Source organism: Sceloporus occidentalis, unplaced genomic scaffold (assembly GCF_023333645.1).
Source record: "Sceloporus occidentalis isolate IW3139 unplaced genomic scaffold, rSceOcc1.0.p SCAF_6, whole genome shotgun sequence".
NCBI classification, from domain to species: domain Eukaryota; kingdom Metazoa; phylum Chordata; class Lepidosauria; order Squamata; family Phrynosomatidae; genus Sceloporus; species Sceloporus occidentalis.
The window spans coordinates 81,454,636-81,476,904 of record NW_028316986.1 but is presented as its reverse complement, the minus strand read 5'-3'; the positions used below and the strand labels follow the sequence as shown (position 1 = coordinate 81,476,904).

Here is a 22,269-nt window from a genome sequence, read left to right as displayed (position 1 = left end):
AATTCATCGTGTCTGACATCTTTTATTCCTCCACTTTGCTTCTGGCTATAAGGGCAATTATCCTACCCCATTTGCTTCCCAGCAGCAGATAGTCAAAGGCATTCTGCTTCAAGTATACATTCCAACAGAGGAAAAATAATGTAGGTAGCACTGTGTCCATCTTTGCTCACTTCAGTTTCCAGCACTTCTTCATGCTGCTTTTTTATATTCCTTACTTTCAATACCTCTTCATGCCCATGAAATCACAATTTCCTTACAACCTGAGAAGATTATATTGCATCATTCTGTCCTCAAAAGTATATTAAACTGGGGTAAGGAATGGTATAACATTCAAGCGGGAGGGAGGGGAGACTAACTTTTTCTCCCATTTCCCCAGCATATAGATACTTTTAATAATAATAATAATAATAATAATAATAATAATAATAGGATTTATTTATATGCCGTCCAATCACTGGGAATCCGGGCAGCTTACAACAGAGTGGTAATAGATGGTTCCCTGCCCTCAGGCTTACAATCTAAAAAGACACAACACAAAAGGAGAAGGGAATGGTGAGGGGGGAGGGGATCAGTTCCAGCAGTTCATCTCTCCCTCTGAGGCCTGGACCAAGGCAGATGGACTGGAGGGAGGGCTTTTCTTCTTCAGGCTAGCCCTGGTGGAGCTGGGCCAGCCTATTCTCTCCCTCACAGGCCGCTTTATTATATGAAGAACATGAAACAATGTTTAATAAATTGTTCTTGTAGTTGTTGTTTTTAACAATTATATCACTTTGAGCAGGAGAAAAACTACATCCATGGATATCTTAAATGCCATGTTAAAGGAGCAAACTAGTGTGCGGCACTCAATGTATGCCCCACCCACCCCTTACTAAATTTAGTAGTGAACATGAATCCTAAACACATTAGAAAGTGTGTGGGTGTTAATAGTAGGTTAGGGGACTTAATATTATCCTTTCTTCTACCAAAGTTGGTCTTAACACATCAGATAATTGTTGTTCCTATGGATGCCCACAGTGAGCTCAAGTGGACATTGCTAACATTCTAGTCCAGAGTGGTGACAGTTGGAGAACAGCCGTTAAAGACACAGAGGAAAGCACCAGGGAACAGCATCTACACAATGCAGAGGAGAGTAGATCTTTCTTCTGTGCTGTTGTAACAAACTGTCTAAGGATTGGTAAGTGTGTGCAGTGTCCACTAGATGTTTTGTGATGTACTGCGGGCGGCATTTAGATTTATCTCAAGGTTTACATGGTTGTTTGATGTGAGAGAATCATATTTAGAACTGGCATGTTACTGCTGCTGTCTTTAGTTTCAGAGTTCACTTAACATTTTAGTTTCAGACATCACTTAACATTTTTTGCTGTTGTGTGCCTTCAAGTAATTTCCAGTTTATGGAGTTTTCTGCAGCTGAGAGAGAGTGTATGACTCGCCCAAGAGTTTTCATGGCCAAGCTGAAAACTGAACCCTGATCTCCAGCGTCGTAGTCCAACATTCAAATTACTACACCATGCTAGTGTAGTGGTTCAATTTGTTAAGACATTTATCCTTAATTAATGAGTTGAAAGAGGATTTAATTGTTTACCACAAATATAGGTGTTCTACAATACTAACACACATTTTGACCTATGACTGTATAATTTTTATTTAAGTGATATTTATTTGCATATTAGGACTTGTCAAGTGTGTTGGCTTCGTCTGACCTCAAAAGATAATGCTGCATAAAACTGGACTGTTGATCAGTCAGATACTGTGTCTCTGCTTTCTCAGCACACTACACCTGAACAAATATAATAGACTAACACCTTTGAACCTGGTAAATATTAAGGATTCCAGTACCACTGAACTGTTGCTGTGCTACTTCTCATAGCAGGCTGGGATGATTACTTGTCTGCAAAGCCACTGTTCCTCAAGGGAAGCATTTTACTATTTTACCAAAATAGTGAAAGGTCTGGAAACCATGCCGTATGAGGAGCTGGTTAGGGGGCTGGGTATGTTTAGCCTGGAGAAGAGAAGGTTAAGGGGTGGCATGATGGCCCTGTTTGGATGGCCAATTGTCAGGAGTGCTTTGAACATATTCCTGCATGGCAGGGGTTTAGACTGGATGGTCCTTGTGGTGCCTTCCAACTCTATGATACTATGGAGCACTTCCCAGATGGCAGATCTTTTGCAACTCTTTTCAAATATCTAGACATAATCGTATCTAGGAACTATCACAGTGAAAATAATTTCTTTTTAACACTAAGTCAGCTATGATGGGAAGTGTGAAATAATAATTGTCCTACATAAGATGCTGTGAAAATGTTCCTAGGTTATACAAGGAATGATGAGTTGGTGTGGAAAGACTAAGATTCATGTTATAAATAGTGTGTTTCACTCTTTCACAACTGTTCAAGGACAAAATACTACTAATACAAATGTTTGCCACTCATAAAAAGAGAATTATGTGGAGGGGGGGGGGGGGGGAGAAAGGAGGAAGAAAACTTTAATACCAGTACTGAAGGATTACAAGTGATCAAAGTACTACAGAAAATCATAAAGATTTTAGAGATTTGAGATGTAGTTTTTAGCAAAACATACTATGAAAAAAGCAGTGCCCCTCAATTCCTGATTTCTAAACACCTTTCTTGAAAAGAAATCTCATTTCTGTTGGTGGCACCTGCTTCCAAATAGGATTAAGACTGCATATCAGTGATCCAATTACCTGTTCTTGTTTTCCACATCCACTGTCTTTTTACCAGTGAATTATGCAATGGCAATGCATCTTGCAAATTTGCTTTGTAATGATAAGATCCTAATATTCCTACTCTTAGTTGTCTGTTCTGCTACAGTTAGTGGTTGGATGGTAGTGTTTTCAACATTATTTGTAATTGTACTCAAAGTGGCATTCAAAATAACTAATAATGCCAATTAATACCAGCTGCTGTAGGTAGGGTTGCCATAATTGTCCACTATTACCAGGGACAAAATGTAGGACAAATAGCTGATATTTCAGAGGAAAGCACTAGGAAAATCACCTCTGAGTATGCCTTGCCCAAGAAAGCCCTATGAAATTCATAGGATCACCATTCATCAGCAGGCAATTTGAAGGCACATACAAACATATTATCAGTCTGTTAGGTATTTCTGCTGAAATCTGGCAGATGGAGCAATGCTGTCTTTGTAGGTTCAGCCTCTGTGATGGAGCATCAGCCATTTCCATAGTTCTGTCAGCTCACATGGCTAGAATGGAAGATAGGTGAAAAGAAGTTATGTTTCCCCTCCCATTGCCTCTAGTGGGAAGGAAGTACTATAATAATGCAAGGTCCCAGGCTAGCGTAGTTAGGCCAGTTTTGTAGACATGTTGGAAAAGATGGGGTGGTGGATAGATCATAGGTATCCACAGTTGTCCCCTGATACACACTTGTGATATGCCATATCACTCCTCAATGCCAATGGAACATCACCCAAGATAAATCAATGCCAAATTATCAGAGATTCCCACAGGTGCCTGGAGATCTTCTAGTGGTACAGTTGTCATCTCTCTCATCACACTGGAATGTCCCCATTATAGTAGTACCTATACTGCTTCCAGTGCTTTTCAGACAAATCTCCTTGCAAAGACAGGATTGCTTTCAAAAAAAGGAACTTTTCTTCTGACATTTAAGTTTACTTTTTTTTAAAAAAAAAAAGGTGCAGTTAAATTCAGACACCCTGTAGACATAAAGTGGCAAACAGCCTATTACTCTGTTTGCATTTTCTCTGTGTTGTTTTGTGGCAGAGCAATTGCTCCACATTTTACAGTAATGTCTTATGAATACATGGGCTCAAACCAACACTGGTACCATGGGAAAGGAATTTGAATTGATTCAGTACCAGGATACAAAACCCCAAGTTCCTTGTTTGGTTCTTTTCACCACTGTAACTTAACCTGATCTTGGAAATAGCATACGTAACCTGTTCTGCATGAAAAGAAATCAGTATTTTTCCCGAGGGGTTGAGACTTTGCTTTTTTTGCTTCATTTTTGGTTAGCTTTCTGTCAAACAAAATCTCACTAATCAGGAACTTATGATGATTTGTAAATACTTCCTGAAATTCAGTGGAAGAAAACATATTTTTAAAAAATTTAAAAATTAGATAAAGTCTGAAGTGCAAAATATTCTACCATTTGGTGGCTATTTTTCTTACATTAACACACATACTCACTGTGCAATATTCTAGCTATTAATCTCATTTGGAGTGGACTCACTGAATCAATGCTATTTACATATATAACTCTTCACTTAAGGCTTCCCATTCCTTCAATAGGTCTACTCCAGTTGAGATTAGCAGCTGGATTTCAGAGAAAGAGTGGACAAAGTATGGTCCCGTGGCCACATGTGGCCCTCTATGTCTGTTTTTGTGGCATGTGACCTTTCCAGACTCCCCAGAACGACTTTTGTCTGGTCCCTCTATAAGGATGAATTAGTTTATGTGGAAGCCTTCCGAAAGGGGAACTCATGCTAAGAGTTCCATTCCCATCTTTAAAAAAATACATTATCGTGTACAGCATCTGTACATAATAATGTATAACTATGTTCTTAGCTGTACATTTTATTTATCAGCTTTAATTATAATGTAAAAGAATTGTTCATAAGCATAAACACTGTCAGACCAACTCATTACTAGCTGCACATAATTCACACAATGTACAACTAGATATGGAGGAATATGTTTAACACATACTAAAACAAAGATTATTCAAAGGGGATGGAATAAAGTACTCTTAGCACCCAAGGGATCATATAGTTCAGAGATCAATAGGAACTTGGAATACAGTGCGTTTTTATTCAGGTTTCTTTGTGCACATACTATTTAGACCTTGCACCAAAACATATTTTTTTTTTAAAAAAAAATTGATACCGGGCATCCATTCAACTAGTTTGTGATTTGAACCTTCTGTGCGACATACAGCCCTAACATTCAGACTGATGCGAAAGTGATTTTATTTTTCAACATGGAGAAAATACAGCATTCCAAATATATTAATGCATATTATAGCCTCAGATTAGTCAGTGTAGCTTTCCAAACTGAAGCTGAGTTCTTGGTTCCTTGATAAACTTGTATGTGTCCAAGTGGACACCTAATCCTCATCTCTACTAGGGACCCAAAACCTAGGATTAGCTGTCTGCTTGGAGTTGTCTCACAACTATTACTTTAAAAATGCCTTGCCCGGCACCTCCAAAGGTTAACAGAGGAATGAACAAAATCTGTAGACTAGACTGCAGTGCCGTAACTCAGGTTTTGTAGATAAGCGTGGGTCTGTAGCACTCCTGGACACGAATGGTATAGTCATGTGTCATTCAGGAACAGCTCTAGAAACTGCGACTCAGCATAAGTGGCAAAAACACTGTGGCAAAAACACCGCAAGAGGGTAGAGAAGGGTACATATGTAGTAGTGTGGTATGGACAAGAACGGCAAGATGTTAGGCTTAGGCTTGGTGAAATACTTGATCAAAATGTTTGTTATTGCATGCCTTTGAATCATTTCTGACTTATGGGACCCTAAGGCAGACCTGTCATGAGGTTTTCTTGGCCAGATTTGTTCAGAGGAGGTTTGCCCTTGCCTTCCTCTGAGGCTGAGAGAGTGTGACTTGCCGAAGGTCACCGAGTGGATTTCATGGCTCAGCTGAGAACCGAACCCTGGCCTCCAGAGTCCGAGTCAAACACTCAAACCACGCTGGCTTTCTTAGCTTTCGCATTTTGGCCCTGAAACCTCAGCTCCTGGGTAACTCTGACAGCCCACCCTCTTCTTACTGTTGATGGTTGATTACCTAATAGTTTTAAAGGTATTTTAATATGATATTGTCGGGGGGGGGGGAGGGAATAATAGATTGACACGGTAAGCCACCTTGATCCTGTGGGAGAGATGGGATAAAAATAAATTATTATTATTATTATTATTACTGTATCACTGCTCAAAACTGTGCAGCACCACCTTGATATATGTGAATAATGTTAACACTGATGTGTAAATAACATACATATAGGATTATGTACTTTGGTATGTAGAAAAAAACCAATTGTGTGTGTGTGTGTGTGTATATATATATATAGAGAGAGAGAGAGGGGGGGGGTGAATAATAAGAACACAGTCGGGCAGCTATTCCCTCCCTCACCATGCAGCCTGAAAAGCAGGGCAGCCCCTGGTTTGGCTTGCACTGCCTGGGAAGCGGTGGACTTCGGGGTTGGAGGGATAACTATTATCAGTATGACTCCCTGGCGATTTATGCCTGGCTTGGCTTTGCTGGAGAGGACATTTTAAAACAAACCCTCTCCTGGGTCTGAGGCGAAGGAGAGCTGAAAGCTGAAGGTCACTCCATCATCTCCTCCTCCTCCTCCTCCCATTTCTCCACTTTCCCGCCTGTTTCCCTCAGTAATGCCTTTAAGCCCCATTAGTCTAGCGCCAAGGTCGAGGGAAGGGGAGAAGAGATGGGGAAAGTCGGGGGAAATGATAGGGTCCAGCCGCACTGCGGAGATAACCTGGTTTGAACCCGCTTTAACTGCCCTGGCTCAAGGCTGTGGGATTCTGGGGGGGGGGGTCGCTCTGGTGCCACAACCAACGACCCCCCCCAAAACCCACAGCCTTGAGCCAGGGCAGTTAAAGCGGGTTCAAACCGGGTTATCTCCGCAGTGCGGCTGCAACCTAAATAGGAAAAGAGAGGGGAAAGAGAAGCCCCCAGGCTCTGGATTGGGGTCTGCCCTCTTCTTCCCTCCCCTCCCCTCCCCTCTTGCTGGACTCCAGGTTTGATGCTGCAACTAAGGCGTGTCCGTCATGTGATGGAGCGGGAGGGGAGGGGAGGGGAGGAGGGGCCGGGCAGGAGATGGGCTGCTGCTGCTGCTGCTGCTTCTTTCTTTTCCTCCTTCCCTCTCTTCTGGTTCTTCCCTGTGTGTCCTTCTTCCTTTTCCCAGCCTTCTCCCGCTAAAGGAGTTTGCAGAAAGCTGAGTGCTGGGTGCCTTCAGTCGCCGCCTGGGCGCTCCGCTGAGAGGACTAGGAGGAGGAAGAAGAAGGCGCAGCCGGCTGGGCATCTTTATTAATCGCTGCGTCTCCTCCGCCTGCTCCTGCTTTCTTCTTCTCTCTGGGCGGGAAAGGCTTGGGGCTCTGGGCGAGAAGCACTGAGGGAAGGAGAAGGCAAAGGGGAAGCCATGGGGGCAGGCAGCTCTGCAGAGCAGCGGAGCCCTCAGGACGCAGCCCCCGAAGAGTCCCAGCCCAGCAGCCCCGAAGGGCCGCCCGCATCTGGGGAGGCGGCGGCGGCGGCGGCGGAGGCGGCCCAGAGGGAGCAACCAGAGGAGCCCGCCAAGGTACCACCCTCCTTTTCCCGGACGCGTCCTCCACCCCCTCCGGGAGGCGTCCCGAAAGATCCTCCCTCAGACGCCTGAATGGAGAGCCCTAGGAGTGCGGCTGAGCCTTTTTCCCGTCCCTCCACGATTTGGGGGAAGGTCCTCCATTTCGCGGGGCCTTGTCCTCCACGGCGGTGGGTCCCACTCGGCTTCTCCTTTCCACCCCTGTCCTCCATTTTGCCCTCCTTCCCTTTCCGCGGGAAACTTTCCGACCCGCTTTCCAGGCACCTGTCTCCCGCAAGGCTATGGAATTCTGGGAGTTGGAGTATACTTCAACCTACTCCAACTCCCAGAATTCCATAGCAAAGAACCAGAGAAAGAGTGAAAGCGCTGCCCAACCGGGCGATTGCTCCCAAATGCCTTCCATTGGGAGCATCCCTAATTCCCACTAGTCTGGGGCTTTCGTGGGGTCTTCTCCCGTGTCCTCCATTCAGGGCATGGCCAGAAAGCAAGGCCTCTTCCAGCCTTCCTTGGGACCCTCGGCCTCCCCTCCTGCGGCGCCTTCTCCTCGGACTTCGGGGGCTGGGCGTGGCGGCGGCGAGGGCCAGGAGGACTGCGCCAAGAAGAGCCCCAAGTGCCCTTTGTCTGCCACGGGAAAGAGGAGCAGGAGAAGGAGGAGGGCCTCCTTGCCTTCCCTCAGGGGCCCTCCCCAAAGGCCCTCCATTGGGAGCATCCCTGAGAAGCATCCATCCCCCAGGAGGGCTGGGAGCTCTTCTTTGGGCATGTCTTCCCCTTTTCACCCTTGTCCTCCATTTTGCAATGCCCGGCCCTCCTTTGCGGTGAGGTCCAGGGGGACCAGAAGCCCTCCTTTTCCATGACATGTCCTCCATTCCAACCTCCTCCTCCCTTTGGAGCAGGACTTAGAAGCAGGGATGTCTGTTTCTAGTTTGCCCCTTGAGTGTCCTCCCTCAGGAGCAGGGCCTGCATCCCCCCAAGTGGCTCTCCTCAGGCGCCTTCCTAATTGGGCCCTATTGGAGTGGCTCTTCTTCCCATTTGCTTTGCTCTGTCCCCTCCTGCGGTCAAGACATTGGAGAGTGTGTGTGTGTGTAAATGACAGCCACCAGCAGCCCTTTCCCCCCTTGGCCTTCCTTTTGTGTGTGGAAGACCCCACCCTATGGCTGGAGGGTAGGGAGGGTGCTGTGTGCCAAGAGGAGCCTCCTGACTGCAGTCCTGCAGTCTGCTTGGTAGGACCTTCAGACAGGGCTGCTGCTGTTGCTGCTGCTGCATTCATTCCTTGCCACCTCTTCCCCTCTTCAGAGGAAGCAGGTGGGAAATGTGCCAATGCAGAGGGTGGGAAGGGGAGGGGAAGAAGAGGGAAAATAAAAACAAACCAGAAAACAGAGACAACACAGTCTAGCCCAGGCCCCATCATCTTTCCTGCCTTGATAAAAGTGCCTTCAAACCAGCTTCTCTCCTATCCCCCTCCCCTGTATCGACTTGCTTCAAAGCGTGGCACGTGTGCAGAATAACCGACTGGGCATTTTCCAGCACTGCACCTACATGGCGGATGGGTATGCTTTGCTTGCCTGCCGTGGAGGTGGACTCGCCAAATATATGCCTGCAGTTTCTACAAGGACAAGTGTTCACAGGAGAAATAAGCCATATGTCAGACCAGTGATAGGGATGTGGGGGGGAAGGATCCATCCACTGCTCTCAAACAGCAGCTAGGGGTAGAATATGAATGTACTTCTGAAGGGCGACAGAAAATTGTAAAAAGTCCAAACATCTCTAAATGGGTTGGAAAGACCTGTCACATTTTTTCCTAGTACATTTCTGACTCAGAGAGAGGATGGTTTCATACGTACTTTGGGTGTTTTGATGTTGTTCAGTAGTGCGTAGTGAAGAGCCCGTGTGGCAGAGTGATTTGAGCATTGGATTACAGCTCTGAGATCGGGGTTTTTATCTTTGCTCAGGCATGGAAACCCACTGGGTAATCTTGGACAAGCCACAGCCTCTCGGTCTCAGAGGATGGCAAAGGCAAATCTTGCCAAGAAAAACCTTTGATAGAGTTACTTTAGGGTCTCTATAAGTCAGAAATGACTTGAAGGCACACAGCAACAAATGTGTAGTTTTGCCTGTTGGGAATACTCATTTTGTTCATTATTTCATAATTTTAAAAGTAATTTAAATGCTTAAAAAAACCATAGGTAGGATCTTTCAAATACTGTACATACATTCCCCAGTGTAATGTGTGGGTGTTTCTGGATCTTGAGAACTAGTTGTGAGTTTGTTTTTGTGACCTTGTGGCTCCAGTTTTTAAGTCCCAGCAAGAATTTTCCAGTTGCTGTCCTCTCGTAAACAATGCCGACAGTGGTATTTTTAAAAGTGTGTCTTCCAGTGTCCCATTTCCAAAGAGAAAGGAAAGGAAAAAGAAAAGAAGTAGTGGGCAAACAGTCCTTTCTTGTGGGCGTATTCAGCTATCAAAATGTAACAGCAGAAATGATGAAATGTGTCACAAATATCTAACCATGATAATAAAATAATATTGGCTTCAGGCTTGAGAAAGAAAAGGATCTTGCTCAGAAGGTCAAGGCAGCATCAGCTAAGCTATGTGAACAAGTCTGAATTATTTACTATGTTTCAAATCCTTCTGAATGTTAACTTCCAGGAAGAGATTTAAGCATTTGTTTCCACATGAATCCAATTGTCAGGATAAGGGCAAACAATGCAATCATTTTAATATTAGTTCTGCTGCTCCCTAGAAGGGATAAAAACATTATATTGTTTTAAAAAGTCTCTGATCAGTTATTTTAGCTGTTATCCAGGCAGTTAAAAAAAACTTGCACTGAGTGGCTTATTCCAGGGTATTTTCTAACTCTGTGTCTTTGAGGGTATTCCAATGTTGGAATAATGCAGTTTGATACCACTTTAAGTGCTGTAGCTCCACCATATGGAATCCTGGGATTTGTAGTTTTACAAGGTCTTTAGCCTTTTCTGCCAAAGAGTGCAGAGAGTCATCCCAAAAATTTTGTAGGATGGAGCCATGGCAGTTAAAGTGGCGTCAAACTGCATTATTTATACTGTGTAGATAGCATCCTTGGATGGATATAAAAATCTTGCCATGCCCACAAAACCTTCCCAGGAGGATGTGTGGATGCCAAAGCAAGGTTATTTTACAGGACTGAAACTCCCAGGGCCAGGAAACAATCACATGAAGGGGAATGTTTTTTCAAACCTTTACATGAGAGATGGCTGAATTTGGGGACATTGGTGACAGCTGACAGTGCCAAGCATGTCTATCTTGTAGACTGAGTTCTGTGTAACCTCTGAAACAAAATATAACTCTGGGGTACTAAAATATCCCATCTGCCTGAAAGAGAGTTGAGCAGCATTTTGCCTCCAACTAATAATAATGCAGTTGTTGTCTGGATGGAAAAAAAATCAGCTGTGCCATACAGGTATAACTAATGCACACTTCCCCAAGCTGGTGCTGTCTAGATGTTTTTGGATATTAGTTCTCATTAGCCTTAACATGACCAATGGGAGCTGGAATTTAGAACATCAGGAGGGCATCATGTTAAGAAAGGCTGTACTAACAGGGACTTAATCTATTAAATTCATAAAGAGATATTAGCCAACAGCTAAAGGACCACAAAGTTTGATGAGTTGAGGAGTAGGTGCAATGAACAATTTCAAACCATTACCTGACTCTGCAGGCATATGTGCTTTCTCCACCATCAGGATCCTTGCCCAGCCAGCCCAAGAGTCAAGAACTAGACTTATTTCCTTGTCTACCAAGAATGTTCCCCACTGAAAACAGTGTTTAGGGCCAGAGAGTAAAAAGAGTCTCAACACTGTATCTCATTATACCTCCCTACTCCTACTAAAGTCACCCAGAGTTCTGTAGAATCGGTCTGAGAGCTTATTTGCTCTATATCACAAGATGGGAAGTATGCAGCTGTCCATATGTTATTGGACTCCAGCTCCAAGGATTTCTTATCAAAGGCTGTGCTCTCTAGAGCTGCTAGGAGTTAGAGTTCAGCAGCCTCTCAGTGATCACACAGTTCCCATTTCTGCTATACACAGAAACTGCTATAAACTGTCATTGCTAAATACTGTGGAATTCTTGGATTTGTAGTTCAAGGTACGGTACTTAGAATTCTCTGTTAGAGAACTCCAGTGCACTTCTCTGAATTCTACAGCACCAGAGTTCTCAGGTAGAATCTTTAGTGCCTCACAAAACTTCAAATCCCAGGATTCCATAAAATGGTGCCATAATAAAGTCGTGTCAAACTTATGTAAAAATATAGTATTTATACTTTAAAAATCCACCTAGACCTGGCCTTAGTTTTTAGCAATGGCCAATCAGATGTTCTAGAGAACTCACAAGCAGGCATGAATGAAATAGCCTACCACCATTGTTTCAATATCTGGTTATAACAGATAGACCATATTTGAATGTGGAGGTTCTAGCTGCCATTTAATGGACTCAGCTTCCATGTATTTCTTTAAAAATTACACAGATGTGTAAGGATAGATCTAAAGCTTCCAGGCATGCAGACTACAGCTTATTTCTTTGCATACCAGCTCAAGAGTAAACCTGAGTACTAATTTCAAACATAAAAAGTAGAGTTTAGCTATATGTATATTTACCCTGAGATTTAAATACCTGTCTCTTTTCATACTGAAAGAATGTCGTATTTAGAGTTTAAATGCCTTTACATATCCTCACATTTCTTATCAGTGATCCAGAGATAACCACAGTGCTGGAGGGAGAAGGATCAAGCCCTGCTGAAGATATTTCAAGGCTGAATAGGGAATCCCTTTCAATTGGGTCCAGAGCTTAACCCTATAAACTGTCATCTAAGCTAGCAAACACTGCCCTGTCTTGCAATGAATTCTATCAGTTATTTAATGTTTGGGTAGGTAAAGATCTCAAACCTAATGAACCTAATTGTGGGAGGGAGAAGACCAATGAGGAGTAATCAGATCATCCAATGTTGAGGGCAGTCAACAGATTTTATTTGCTTGACAAGGTTGTACACATTGCCTCATCTTACTCCCCCGCCCCCTGCCCCCCATAACAAATAATTGCTGTTGAGGAAAAGTGGAAGCATGCATTTGTAATGTGCTGTTGGAGTAGGGATGCCTCTGTCTTCAATCCATGATGATCCTGGTGTCTCTTATGTGAAGCATAATTTACAGCGCTTTATAAATAAAGGATAATAATAATAAGAATAATAATAATAAGAAGAAGCATGTTTGTCTTTCCCAGCCTGCAGCTTATTTACTATGTCTAATAACATGCAGTGGGATATACTAGAAAGGAAGATAACTGTGAACTGTTTCTTAGAATGTGACAGAAAGTTGGAATTAATGTGAGGAAACCTGCTTTTATATATGTGGATTAGCAAGTACAGAATATAATAATAAATAATAATAGATAGTTTATTTATATTTCCCACCTCCCTACGGATCAAGGCAGGATTATATCCAATAAAATAAATACACATACACATACAAATATAATTACAATTTACAATCAATAAAATACTAACATTATGAATAAAATAACATAGGAATCATGACAGCATAATAATCAGGAAGTGGAGCATTTTATTTTAATAGAGCTCTTATACAAAGTCAGGTGGGTAAGCCCACTGGAAGAGATCCGTCTTAAGTGCCTTCTTGAAAGCATCCAAGGTAGTAATAAGATGGATCTCTTCCGGTAGGCCGTTCCACAATTTGGGAGCAGCAGCAGTAAAAGCTCTATGGGAAGTTGTTGTTAATTTAACCTTATGATGTTCTAAGAGGTTCTTTCCCGATGTTCTGAGAGTGCGGGCGGATTATGTAGGGTGATTGCTATACTGGGGATATGAGCTGGTGATTGTTGTACTGGGGAATATTGTTTTGTTTTGTTTTATTTATATACCGCTTCTCCAAAGATCATAGCGGTGAACAGCAAGTAAGCTAATTAGCAAGTAAGCCAATTTGCCCCCAACAATCTGGGTACTCATTTTAGCGACCTTGGAAGGATGCAAGCCTGAGTCGAGCTTGGGCCCTTTTGCTGGTCTTAAACTCGCAACCTTGTGGTTTCGAGTGAATGGCTGCAGTACAGGCATTTAACCACTGCGCCACCAGGGGAGTAATGGTTGTTTATAGATAGTTAATTTGTATTAAGTACTTAAGTAATTAAATAGTCTTAAATATGCATTCCCGAATAACATGGGAGGACATACCGTTTTCAACAAACAAGGCACACACAGTTGCCATGTTTCCAGAAGTGCAGATGTGGTAGGATGAAAATGGTTTTTGTCAGAAGTAGACTAGACCTAGTGTTCCAGTGTCTGTTATCTCTCAAAGTTAGTTTTTGTTAGCATTATCCTTATTCTGGAAACAGGAGCTAAGTTTTCACCTGAAAAATCTGTGCACAGTTAATGCTAAATCTGTTCTGTTCATGTGCTACCATAGTACTGGAAAAATATTATTTTCTTTGGGTGCTTTTCCCCCTGTCCCTGATCCTGGTCCCTATCACTGTTTTATTGAACTCCTATGTTACCCTGGCTTAACAGTTAGGATTTTGTTTTCCTTTTGAAGATTTTAATTTCTTTTAAACCACATTGGACTTTCCCATGTACTGAATCCATCTTTATTTTGTTCACAGCAACAGTACTTTAGTTAAGTACTACAGAACTTATTGAAAATCTTCTTTAATATAAATTCTTTTAATAAAATGAACATCTTGAATTGTGCATATAGCAAGATCATTCCCTCACCACTTTGGATACTTTGAAAAATAACCCACGTTAAGTAGCATTTTGCAAATAATTTGGGAAATGCAGCACAGAAGTCAAATCATAATTCCTGATTCTGTTACAAAATTCTGCAGTCTGACAGAAGTTTTCTTTTACCTTTGCTTCATGAAATGGCTTTTATGAAAAAGTCAGAAGTTGCTTGAGCCTATTAAACTTGATGAGTTAAGCACACTCATCCCATTCCTGAAGGGAAAGCATCTTGCAATAGTGGAGGTTGGAGCAGAAGAACCAATGCAAAGTCTTTCCCATCAAAAGAAATGGTGGTAGCAACTGCACTATTTGAAGTTATTTGTTGTTGTTGTTGTTGTTGTTGTCTGCCTTACTTGAATTTCTGACTTATGGTGACCCTAAGGCAACCCTATCACAGGCTCTTCTTGGCAAGATTTGTTAAGAGGTGATTTATCTTTGCCGTGCTCTGAGGCTGAGAGAATATGACTTGCCCAGTTTCCCTGGCTGAGCAAGGATTCGAACTCTGGTCTCCCAGTGTCCACGTCCAATACTCAACTTGTACTTCATGCTCACTTTCTTATTTATTTTATTATTTATTATGCTTTATTTATATAGCACTGTAGATTTACACAGCACTGTACATACAAACAATAAAATCGATAAAAATAAAACCTGCCAATGGCATACATTCTACAAAATACATATAAAACAACAGATAATGATACAAGATAGAATTAGATAAAAACGCAGACAACAAATTAAAAAGAACATATATCAAATATTAGATCTCAGGTAAACAATCACACAATGCCTGGGAATGCTTTACTGAACAATATACAGTAGTCTTCAACTCAGTTTTGAAACTGGTTAAAGAAGTGATGACCCATGCTCATTGGGGAGAGGTTCCAGGAGTGAGGGGCAACAAGTGAAAAGGAACAGATCTGGGATGAGGCAGTGAAAATCCTAGGCTGGTACAGCAGACCTTGACTATGATATATATCTGTTTCAAATCAGAATTTTCTAGAATTTGTTTTGATTTTAGCTATTGTATATAATAACATTTATCTTTTGAGGGACAGGATAAGTACTGATGTCAAACTCACTGTTTTGGTGTCAACTTCTACCATGTGTTAGCAATTATACATTTCTTCACGGAATTAAGTTCAGTTGAATTCAGTGGGATTTGCTGTCAGGTGAGTGCATGTAGGATTGCAGCCTAATACACTAATCTTCACATTTGTCCAGAATGTAAGAGTATACTATTACGTTTGTTTTCCAATTACAGTGATAATAGCAGAATTAATATTTAATGCTAATGTACCTATTCAGGCTTTTAGGATCCTATTTTTGCTCATTCAACTGAACAGCAAAATGGAAGGAAGTAATTTAGCACTTACCTTTAGCCTTTTCCTTTTGATCGTTGTTCTTCAAGAACAAATAGTTCTGATGTGTTGTATCAGTGCTGCAGGGCTAGAGGTGCTGTAGGTTTGTATTAACACCATGAGACTACACACTGCATTGAAAACTGGCTTCATTAAAAAAAGGGTATGATTTTCACATTATATTGTTAGAAATGGGCATTGTGAAGGAAAAATTGAAGAGGAAATTGAAATATGCATGATTCTCTTAAAATCAAACCTAACACTACATCTGCCTGATCTTCTCTTCATTTTTTTGAAAAGTCTGAGGTCCCTGAGGGAAGCAGAAGTTGTGCCCTTCATGTTTTCACTTCTGTGCCTACGTGGAGCTGCCTAGAAACCCACTGGAGAAATGAATACACCAGGCCCAACAGTGGCTTCTTTTCACTAGTTGTTGTTGTTGTTATTATTATTATTATTATTATTATTATTATTATTATTATTATCCTTTATTTATGAAGCGCTGTAAATTTACACAGCGCTGTACATACAATCTTTTTAATTAGACGGTTCCCTGCCCTTGGGCTTACAATCTAAAAAGACATGACACAGAAGGAGAAGGGAGTGGTGGAGGGAAAGGGTAAGAGGTCCAGCAGTTCCTCTCTACCTCCGAGGCCTGGACCAAGGCAGATGGACTCGAGGGAGGGCTTGGCTTCATAATGGATGGTTCGGAAGTCTTCTGCTTAGTGATTGATGATGGTGTTAACAAAAAATTATTAATCCACTTTAAACAAAGTACCGTTTCCATTAGTTAAGTTTAACCAAAGTTTAGCAGGTTTGGACAAAATTACAATACCAGTACTATCATAGTTTTATCTTGGTTTTTTTTTTAACTCTTTAACTTATTTGCATCTGTGTATTAGTTTGTAGCAAAAACATTAAGGTATTTTATTCACTATTCTGGGGGAAATCATATTCTTCTACAATTTAGCTAGCTGTTTTAAGTCTTCTTCCTAATATGGACATGTTTTCCACATTTTGCAATTGTAACTATATATTATCTTGACATATTTTCCTTAAAATAAAAAACCATTTAATAAACAGAGAAACTGGATTTATGCCCTAGGATGGTATGAGAAATAACCATTCTTATACCTCTTCTCAACTGCTTATTAAACTTCTTTTCACTCGATGCATGTGAGGTCCTAGATACTGAGGGTACTAATTTAATTTTAGCAGAGGAATGATAAAAGATATGTCTTCAAAGGAATCACTAGAAAAAAGCAACCCTTCTTCCTAGATCTTGATAAATGTTATAGTAGGTTAGCCTCCAAAGGTAGTGAGGATCAGGCAGAATCTTCTTTAAATGATATGGATTCTGTCCCTTCTGTTTCAGTTGTGTCCTTCAAAAAGGATGTCCACAGTTTGAGAATCACTGGGTCCATTTGAATGACACAGATAATCAGGATTTTGTGGGAGTCCTGGCATGTCAAGAAGAGTAGCATAAAACAAACCCTGTCTTGTGTCATCCAGCACATGTCTGATTCTCCTCACTGTTGTGTTCTACAAACAAAGAAAAGGAAGAATGTAGGGTTCCCTCCTCCCCAGATTTATTTCTTAGGTTTGTGGGAGGGTGCAAACCAAAGAAGAGACATGCCCACTGCCAGGTGACAGAATAAACCAGCTGTGGAGCAAAGTTCTGTGCTTTGTTCAATTGCTCCCACTGAATGCAAGGGTAATCAAGTAGTGTGCAGAAGAGTTTTGCTCATTCATGACATACCATTTCACCCTTTGACATTTGTGTGTCATGCAAATGTACCCATTCCATTAGTGAATAAATAAGAAATTAATGTTACTGAGTTGTCATTTCTTAAAATACTGTATATGTATTCTAATGAAAGTAATTGCCAAGTAAAGCTTTGAGTTTATCTGAATATAACATATGAATTACACCTTTTATTTCACTTAATTTTAAAACTCATTAAATATTTCAGTACAGGAATCCCCACTTTTCAATGCTTGACTTTTCAGTAACTTGCTCTTTTGATGCTTGCATGTTATGTACAACTATTCAAAACTACCTGAGAAAAAAGTTCAGCTATTTATACAGCACATAAAATTTACATAACATACCCAGTTTTGTTAACCAAATGTAAGTCAAATAAATATGTCAAATTATATATCTGTTAATGTAGGCAAGTGGAATGTCTTCTGATTCAAATCCTGTATCAGTGTGCACATATTTACCATAATTTACTCTGTATCCCTTCAAGTAATTTCTGACTTATGGCGATTCTAAGGCGACCTTATCATGGAATTTTCTTGGCAAGATTTGTTCATAGGGGGTTAGCATTGCTTTCTTCAGAGGCTGAGAGAAAAAGACTTGTCCAAACTCACCAGGTGGCTTTCTGTGGCTGAGTAGGGATTCAGACCCTGCTCTGCCAGAGTTCTAGTCCAAAACTCAAACCTTACACCACCTTGACCATATTAGTTTGTAGTAATACTTAACACTGAAGTGACTCAATATTTTCAGTTGAACTAAAGGACTTATCTTGTAGGAACTTTCTTGCCAACAAAATCAATTTTATTCTGTCATGGGAAAACAATGGTGTGGACAAGGGATATGATAAACATCATTCTTTGTGATTACAGCGCTTGTGAGGGAGGTATCTCAGTGACACTGCTGCAGATTATGGTTTGTATCCACAAGATTATAGATTCTGTGTCCATAAAAGTAGTCCTGGCTTGGTATTTAGGTATGTGTTTTATATATCATGAACAAGCAGAAAGAGGACCCATATTACTGAGTTACAGATAATAGATTATATGCAAAGGAATGTGAATAAAAGTCCCATTTATGCAATGGGACATTCTTTCTGTTTCATATCTAATATAGACCCTGACAATAATTTCCTGACTCTCTGAAGGGGCTTTTTAAATTGTTCATGAGGCTGTAATGGAGAGGAATGGATGAGAATTCTCATCGTGCGAGCTTGTGTAATTTCAGATATAACCCTTTTATGGAAATGAAATGTATAATGTAAACCAGCCTTAAGTCTTTTCAAATATTTGTGTGAATGTTATCTCTGTAGAGCCATAGTTATTTTGCATGTGGCATGTATGTTGGCAAAGTGTTAACCGCAAAGTTCAGCACAGTCTTCAACCAAACAGATTTCATCTCAAATGCTTTATAAGCATCAATGAAGTAAAACGGATAGGATTATCTTTGGTTATCAGGAATCCTATTTAGCAGATTGTTGTAACATAAGCAGGATTTAGCGAAGTTTCTTTGTTAATCTATACTGTGAATCAGCTTCTGTGTTCCTGTTTCTTATGTAGTAAGATAGGAATGCATGCAAAAACTAAAATGTATTCAAAACCTAGTCCCATAATCTTGGAGAGAGCAAGAAGTGAACAGAACATTTAGAACAAAGTCTCTGACATTCAACTGAAATTCAAATTACCTGTCTCTTGGAATATGAATGAATAACCATTCTAGGGTTAGAAATACTGTACAATTAATTGTGTTAAAAAAAAGTCTGTTTTCTTAAAACTGGAAATACTTTCAATAGGCAGGGTACCTGTGCAGCCATTTATGACATAATACAACTCATGGGCCAGCATTCAGCTGGGTCTTTATGCTCACTAAATTACGAGTGGATGAGGTATTATAGTTTCCAAAGCTCCTGAAAGAAGTATCAAATATCTCCTTGTGCAATCATAAGTGCATGGCTGTTCAATTTGCCCTACTGATCAGGCACACAACTTGATCCCCTCTTCCCCTCCAAGCTGAGAAGGCCAATGCTTGGCCCACGTGGTGATGCTGGAAGGTTCCAGCAGATGCTAGTACAGTCCATAGCTGTTCCAACTGTGTCTTTATTAATTATTATTTATTATTTTAATATTTAATATTTTAAATTAAATTAAATTAAATTTAATATTTAAAAATTAATTATTTATCCTCCTCCTAAACCTGGGATCCAGCCTAACTGGACTTTTCACTCTGCCAGCATTATATTGGAATTCAGCCTTGATTTGTGTCCTTGTTCTGGTATTGGAGATTAAGGTAGAGGAACCTGTGGTATATGGAACAATGTGACCAACATATCATTGGTGACATGGATATGTAATTGTACTGTTTTTAATCTTGTAAGCTGCTCTGAGTCCCAGTTTTGGAGAAAGAATGGGATATAAGTATAATAATAATAATAATAATAATAATAATAATAATAGCCAGACGATTCATAGGAAGTGAATTATTTGTGCCACTCTTCCCTTGTCATCTCTTAAAATTATAATAATATTGTGCATGCCATTCTATTAGAAGACTGAAAGATAGTATTAGGTATAAAAGGTTCTGCAGTACTTTTTTTACAGGGATCTACAAGAAAGTGTCTTCTTACCATGCATGAATCAAAAGGCCTTTTTTTATTTGTGCATATGCATGGGAATGCAATCCCAGATAATGGAAATGGTATGAATTCTATTGAAAATATGCAGTAGTAATGAATTTTATTTTAAGCTCAATTGTGGTAGTGCTTTTTGAATGCATTTCTGTGACTTTCATTCTATATGAAGTGTTATCCATATTAGACAAAACCTAGACTATGATATCTATTCTTAAATTTGCAAGAATTATCAGTTGCCAGCAATTTCCACACTCTAAAGGAACTGTGATTGATTGATAGTCTTTCAGGGATGAGGAAGAATGCTGAGAATGCTTAAGTGCTCTTGAAAATAGGTCATGGTTTAATAAAGCTTTACAAAAGTGAATGAAGGTTCCTGTGATCCTTGAAGCCTACTATTAATCTACCTGCTTCATTTATAAATTGTAGAGAGGGTGATTGAATCAATCCAGTAAACTTCAAGAGATACAGAATATGGTATTGGCCAGAGTTATAGCAGGTTATGGTTTTGTTTTTATCAGCTATTGTGAATGCAGTTAATTTTTTAAAAAAAGTTTTGTAAGTTAAATACATTTTTGCAGTATCAACTTTGCCTGAAAAAGCTGTATTATTTTCAAGTAGAACTGATGATTGAGGTATCATGTGTTAAAAAGAAATAGCTGCTGCACAGGGACCAAGTCTAGATTGTGACTAGAGTGCAAGATAGATTTTAAAAACATCATTCTCTACATACCATTTTGCTGTCCAAACCCATTCCTATTGCTGTATTGACATAACTGAGGGTAATTAATACTTTGGAGGTTGATTTTTAGTCTACCTTTTCTTTACCAATAGATTGCAATACAATTCTGGCCCAAATAGGACTTCCCTCTCTTTGTGTGTGTCCACCTTCTGTTACAGAACAAATGAACAAAAAGTGGTTTGTCTGTTTAGGCCCAAGGTGATATATATTTACATGTAACAATGTTTAGGGTTCCATTCTGATTTATCTTTATATTTTTTCACTGTGCCATTAAACCTAATTTGAAAATTGCTATGCATCCCTGGCTCTATTTCGTCTCTGCCCTGAGATGGAGAGTCACATTGGATAGCTATGCCAAACAGGAGATACAGTGTCAGCACTGTCATCACACACCCCAAGTTATTCCTGTGTTAAGACTTAGCTTGAGGTCTAATGCAGCACCTTGTGAAGCCTTGTTGGAAAGAGAAGTGACAGTGATACGATACAGATATATAGCATTCTGGTTTGGTGTAAAAGTTGAAAGCATTCATCTTTTAGGGGTGCAGCTACACTGTAGAAATAATGTAGTTTAACACCACTTTAAGTGCTATAGCTCCACTACAGTATATGGAATCCTGGAATTTAGAGTTTTATAAGGTCTTTAACTTTTTCTGCCAAAGAGTGCTAGTGCCTCACAAAACTACAAATCCCAAGATTCTGTAGGATGGAGCCATGGCAGTGGTGTCAAATTGCATTATTTCTACAGTGTAGATGCACTCTTAAGATTCAGCCCCTTAGACTGCATTTTAGCTGCAGAATACAGAGTTTGTGTGCATACGTGCTCATGTGCATACATACGTGTGTAAATCTACATTTCTTAGAGCTCATTTTGAAAACCAACTTTACTATTTACAGTATTTTTTTAAAAAATTACATCCCTGTTTGAACCCCAAGGTTGTCTACTGTGGGTGGAAGACCTTTGCTGTGGTCCCAGAAGGAGCCCCTACTGAATTGACAGGGATTCCTCCTTCACACCCTTGACCCACAACTTACTGCATTCAGTAGGCTGCACTGCTCCTACTGAGAGGGACTGCAGAGACTGTTGTGGGGAGAGATTGAGGAGAATTCCCCTTCTTGCAGTGCAATTACACATGCCTATATCTTAATCCAGCCCATTATACTGGACATCTACTTTAAAGCCTTGATGTACTGCAATAATACATTCTATGCAGGAGAAATTCTTTACATTTTTGCACTAGTGAGGAAGGAATGCTTTAGGATTAAGTCTCAACAGGTGACACAAATGCTCAAATTACTTGGGGATTCACTACCACACCCCACCTCTCTGGGATGAATGGTGTTTGATTTAAGCAGCTTTATTACTAATAGAGGGATTATCTGTTACGCAGCTACAATGTTTTGGGGCGTTATAGCTATTTAAATACTTTGCTGCTGCGGTTGTGGGGATCTGCAGTGCTGTCATGATCAGTGGCTATTTTATTTAGTAGTCAAAACAGGGGGGGGGGGGTGGAAGAGTCCAGCAATGCAATAAATGTCCAACTTGTCCAACAGTGTATTTACTGTAAACTGCTGCTATGTATATTGTGTGCAAAAGGTCTGAGTTGTAATACTCCAGTTCATGCTATATTGTATGTATGGTCCTTGGTGATGAACAAGTTGCATGTCCTTATTGTAGAGCTAAATTGGTTGAGGGGCCCATGTG

At 40.6% G+C, this 22,269-nt stretch overlaps 1 protein-coding gene across 2 annotated transcripts in view; it reads left to right on the top strand.

The window, feature by feature from the left end:
* The first annotated feature begins 1,052 nt into the window (after positions 1–1,052).
* Positions 1,053–22,269, top strand: part of AKAP12 (A-kinase anchoring protein 12) — a 110,746-nt gene continuing 89,529 nt past the window's right edge. Inside the window, exon 1 of one of the 2 annotated variants that reach the window (XM_089530188.1) lies at positions 1,053–1,174. Coding sequence is in view for 1 of the 2 variants with exons in the window: in XM_089530186.1 (XP_089386312.1) it covers positions 7,163–7,318 (156 nt within the window). In the remaining variant the exon portion in view is untranslated. Of the gene's footprint in view, positions 1,175–6,872; positions 7,319–22,269 lie in introns of those variants that run through there. The other variant, XM_089530186.1, reaches the window with a different exon arrangement.